Raw genomic sequence first — 4,803 nt, 5'->3', positions numbered from 1 at the left:
TAGCTGGGTATAGGGCCCACCCTGCTGAGTCACACCGCAATCGGTGCACCAAATCTGTAAGATGGACGTCCCTTAGCCCGTTGGATGCTACACGAGAAAACCATTTCCACCGTTCATCTCAAACATCCACGATAAAACCATTGGGTTTCATCTGATTGCGGCCCACACCCGCTCTTCTGGCGGATCATGAGATCCATCAAACCTGACCCGCCGACACCCCTAAGTTGGTCCACTGGGTGGGCTTGTATCCGGAAAACAAAGAGCCAACTCGGCAGTCCAAGGGACGAGTCAACTCGAGAACCGACTCAGTCAACACTTCACGAGTCCACCCCAAGCCCGTCGCACCGAGGTCAGAGCCGAAATTTCCGAATCCGGGACTTAAGATTCACCAGACCCGAACCGACCACCGAAGACGCGGCTCCCGTGTCGATGATTTGTCTTGAAAAGAAAGGGAGACAGCTGTCTCTCTCTCTCTCTGGTCTTCTTCTTCTTCTTCATGTTCCTTTTGCGAGATTCGTTCGTTTTCTTTTCTTGATTCTGTGATTGTTGTTATATATGAATAAGGATGGATCTATAGAGTGAATTTCTTTAGATGTTTTCTTGTGTCGATGAATCCCTCCCCCCAAATCTGAGAATTATAGCGTTTGGATCCAAAATTGCGAACACCATGAATTCGAACGCCGAAAGGATGAACTCCGGTGGTGCTCAAACGGGAGGAGGGCCCTCCGCTGCGTCCCTCAAGAACTACGAGTTCGATTTCGGACTCCCCAATCGGCAATCTTCCAAGTCCTTGAATGATAAGAAGACGCAGTACTCGTCTTCATCATCATCATCATCATCTTCTTCGTTTAATTATTCCAGAACCTCGCCGTCTTCGGGGACGAACAGACCCTCCTGGACTCACCAGACTACTCCTGCGGTCCTGCCGGCGCAGTTCGGGACGAAGGATGCGGGAATCGGAAGCTTCTCGGGCCCGACGTCGATGGTGGGTGACATCTTCGGCAAGAGTTGGTCGCAGCAACCCATCCATTCTTCGGCTTCGAAGCCGGCGAGCCGGGTGGGGGTCGCGGATACGAATCCGAATTTGTTCAGTGATCTCGTCGGCGCTGCGCTTGGTGGTCAGGGGAGGAGCTCCAGTGCCCCTCTGAAGGATTCTGCTCCTAGAGGGTCCTTTTCGATGGGGAATTTGACAGGGTCTCTTCCGAAACCGAATCCTTTGGGGTCGAACAATTCGCCATCTGCTGAGACTTTGGAGGGTTTTGCGACAGAGACCCATCAAGTGAAGAATGGTGCTTCTTCTTTCGCGGGCGGCGATCCGTTTGGTTCGTTAGGGACGGGCAATTGGCGACCTTCCGGAAATTCTGGTTATGTGCCTATGGATCAGCTTAAGAAGAATGCTGGTGCTTCGTCCTCTGCGAAGACTGCGAGTGACCCATTCGGTTCGTTGGCGGATTTCGCCTCCAGAAGGCCTACTTCTGCTTCGCAACAATCTAGTGCTTCTGCAAAGAATTTCGATTTCGGATCGGCATTTGGGGAATTCCAGCATGCCCCTGCCGCGACCAATCCATCACCAGCATTCCCTTCATTTTCTACTCCAAAGCCGTCCGATTCATTTGGAATTCCAACTCAAGGTGGCTACCCGCAAGAACCGGTGGGTAAATCTGGAGTTGTTGATCCTCTGGAAATGTTGTTCTCATCATCTTCATCATCATCCTCTGCTTCAGCAGCTCAAGGTGCTGCTAACCAACCGCAACCGCCTTCGGATGTTGATGATTGGGGCCTCGGCTCGGAGTTCGGAGGGAGTGTTGATACGGGCACGACAACTGAGCTTGAAGGGCTTCCACCACCACCTTCAGGGGTGACTTCGTCGGTGGCGAAATCAAAGGGATTAGAGAACTACAAGCAGGGCCAGTTCGCCGATGCGATCAAATGGCTGTCGTGGGCAATGGCTCTTCTAGAGAAAGCAGGTGATGATTCATCCAATGTGGAGGTTTTTTCTTGTAGAGCTTCTTGTTATAAAGAAGTGGGAGAGTATAAGAAGGCTATTGCAGATTGTTCCAAGGTACTGTGTATGGGTTGTTGATAGGTTTTACGTCTGCTTGTGTGATATAATTCAAATCTCTTCGGCTGCGACTTTGTGTCCATACTATTAGTCTTAGTGTGTCATGTTGTTAAAATGCAGGTCCTGGATCACGACGTCGAGAATGTTGCGGTGCTACTTCAGCGTGCGCTTCTGTATGAGAGCACTGAGAAATACAGGCTTGGAGCTGAGGACTTGAGGATGGTGATGAAAATTGATCCTGGAAATAGAGTGGCCAGGGGTAGCCTCCATCGGCTGGTGAAGCTGGCAGAGTAGGCCCAGTGGGTTTGTTTGAGCCTGAAATTGATCTTCTCCATTATATGATAAAAAATGTTTCCCAGATTTTAAAGGATTTTGGATTCCATGCTGCTATGAGATATTCCATTTATTGGGAGGTGATAAGTGGTATAGGATACATATTCCTGAACAGTAGTTTCGAGCAGGGTCTTTTCCTCTTTGAAGATTTTTGCTCAAATGCTTGATGTGTTGTATTAAATTTCTGTTTGCTAGTCTTGTTTTGCTTCTTAGAATTTACTACCCGAAGATTTGCTAAGGAATTTGTTTATGGCGAGCAGTTAAGTCCATTTGTTTTATGTCATTTTATGATTTTACTTTTGTCTTATATCTTTAACTAATGTGGCTATTTTCTAATGGTGGTGTTGATAAATCATAACTACAAGGTTAAGATATTGACTGACTGATGCTCTATTAATAAAACATTCTGTTGTTTGCATCATCTAGTCAATGTTTCCTCTGCGGTATCTTGGAAGTTATCCTAGCTGAATGCTTACTTAATTTTCTCTCATAGTTGTCGAAAAGGAAGAGGATAGCTGGGGGATAACATTGACACAGGGCAGAGCAGGTTGGCTTTTATGCATCAGGCCATTACTTCCTTTATGTCTTACTATTTCTCCAAGAAAGCCAGAAGGGTTATTTTTGGATTCCCCACCTCCATATAATGGTCCATCAAATTTTCCTAATCATTGGTTGATTAGGTGCATGTGTTTGCTGAGATATTGTTCAAAGAGAAACTTAAACTCATATAGTAATATACACATCCATGCACATCATTTTTATGGGAGTAGGAAGCAATGATTAGAGGAGCCATGCATTGATTATGATCTTTTCACTTTCTCCACATGTTCTTTTCAATATTTTAGCATAAGATTTTGAAGTTTATTCTTAGCTGCAATGGCTGATTTAACATATGTAGCTCATTCTATATGTTTTCCTTCCATCAAGCCTAAGTTGGTGACTTGAAAGGAAAATTATTGACTGATGGAATAACACTCAATGAAGAGATGTCCCGAAAGGGTTTTCTTTCCCTGAAGAAACTAGGATATAGTTGTCAAAAAATGTAATATCATATGTAATTCTTTTTAGTTTTTTACTTTAGTTATGTATTCTAGTTAGAAACTAGTTAGGTTAGTTTTATTTTTTATTTTTGGACATTTCTAGACTCTTTACTTTTTGACCAAAGTCAAAAAGTACAAAGTACTAGAGAGTCGTTGGACTCCCAACGACTCCCTCTTGAGCTCCTCTCTATGTATTATAAATATGGGGCTGTTTTCCCATTGAATAAAGATTATATTTTTCCTATTGCTTTGCATACCCTTTTTTGGGTATATTGTATGAACCCTAGTGGTTCTTGTGAGTGTATATTGTTTATGAACCTTCATGGTTCTTGTGAGAGATCTTTTGTGTGTATCATTTGAAGATTCGATTGTTGGTCTCATCTTCTTACATGGTATCAAAGCTCGGTAGTAATTAATCTATTCTTTCTGATGCATCGGGAAGCGTGCCATTCAAAGTTTGAAAAAAAAGGTGACATTCTTTTCAAGTGTATGTGAAATTGTGATCGTGCAAAAGCTTGGAGGAGCACTCGTACTCACTATCCATGGTGGAGTACATATTCTCTCTTCCCTTCTTCTCCTCTACTCTTCTTCTTTCTTCTCTTTGTTATTTCTTTATCCAAATCTTATAAAATGATGACAATGATAATGTCACCATTAAACCCATTAAACTCAACGATTCAAACTATATTACATGGGCTTCAATTATGAAGCACTTTATATGGAGAAAGGGGTTGTGGGGATTAGTGGATGAGACTGATTTGGAACCTAAGCTAATTCTTACAAAGATTGAAAGTGAGAAAGAAATACCTCTTACGAAGGTTGAAAAAACTAAAGCCATTATCACTTACGAGAGAAAGTGGAAGGAATGGAGAATGAGACACGCCAAGATTATGTCTTGACCAGGGTTACCGGAAGCGCCTAGCTAAAAGGGGAAGCGCGCTTCCCCGAAGCGCGCTTCGGAAGCGCGGAACGTCGCGCTTCCGAAGCGTGGGGGGAAGCGTCCCCCTTTTTTGGGAAGCGCGTTTCCCTTTAATGGGGGACGCACTTCCCTTTAATGGGAAGCACGCTTCCCATCACGCTTCCCCCACGCTTCCCCCTCGCTTCCCCCTCGCTTCTCCTGTTTTTTTTAAATTTTTTGTATTTTTTATTTTTTATTTTTATTTTTTTCGCTTCCCCCTCGCTTCCGAGACGCTTCCTAGGTCGCTTCCGAGACGCTTCCTAGGTCGCTTCCGAGACACTTCCCGAATCGCTCCTAAGTGGTCCCACGCTTCCCCGCTTCCTAAAATTTTGAAAGTGCCTCGCTTCCCGCTCCCGCTTCCCGTATCGCTTCCCGCTCCCGCTTCCTCAACTGGCAACCATGGTCTTGAC

At 44.8% G+C, this 4,803-nt stretch overlaps 1 protein-coding gene across 1 annotated transcript; it reads left to right on the top strand.

Annotated features, from left to right (window-relative positions):
- The first annotated feature begins 481 nt into the window (after window positions 1-481).
- LOC149833100 (uncharacterized) lies at window positions 482-2,651 on the top strand. The gene is made up of 2 exons (XM_090014908.1): window positions 482-2,062; window positions 2,183-2,651. The coding sequence occupies exons 1-2, from the start codon at window positions 593-595 to the stop codon at window positions 2,354-2,356; spliced, it is 1,644 nt and encodes a 547-aa protein (XP_089871034.1). The 5' UTR covers window positions 482-592; the 3' UTR covers window positions 2,357-2,651.
- Window positions 2,652-4,803: the final 2,152 nt, after the last annotated feature.

This window comes from Nuphar pumila, chromosome 7, assembly GCF_984573655.1.
Source record: "Nuphar pumila chromosome 7, dmNupPumi1.hap1.1, whole genome shotgun sequence".
NCBI lineage: Eukaryota > Viridiplantae > Streptophyta > Magnoliopsida > Nymphaeales > Nymphaeaceae > Nuphar > Nuphar pumila.
Note: the sequence above shows the minus strand (reverse complement) of the source record. Positions and strands in the feature narration are given on the sequence as shown.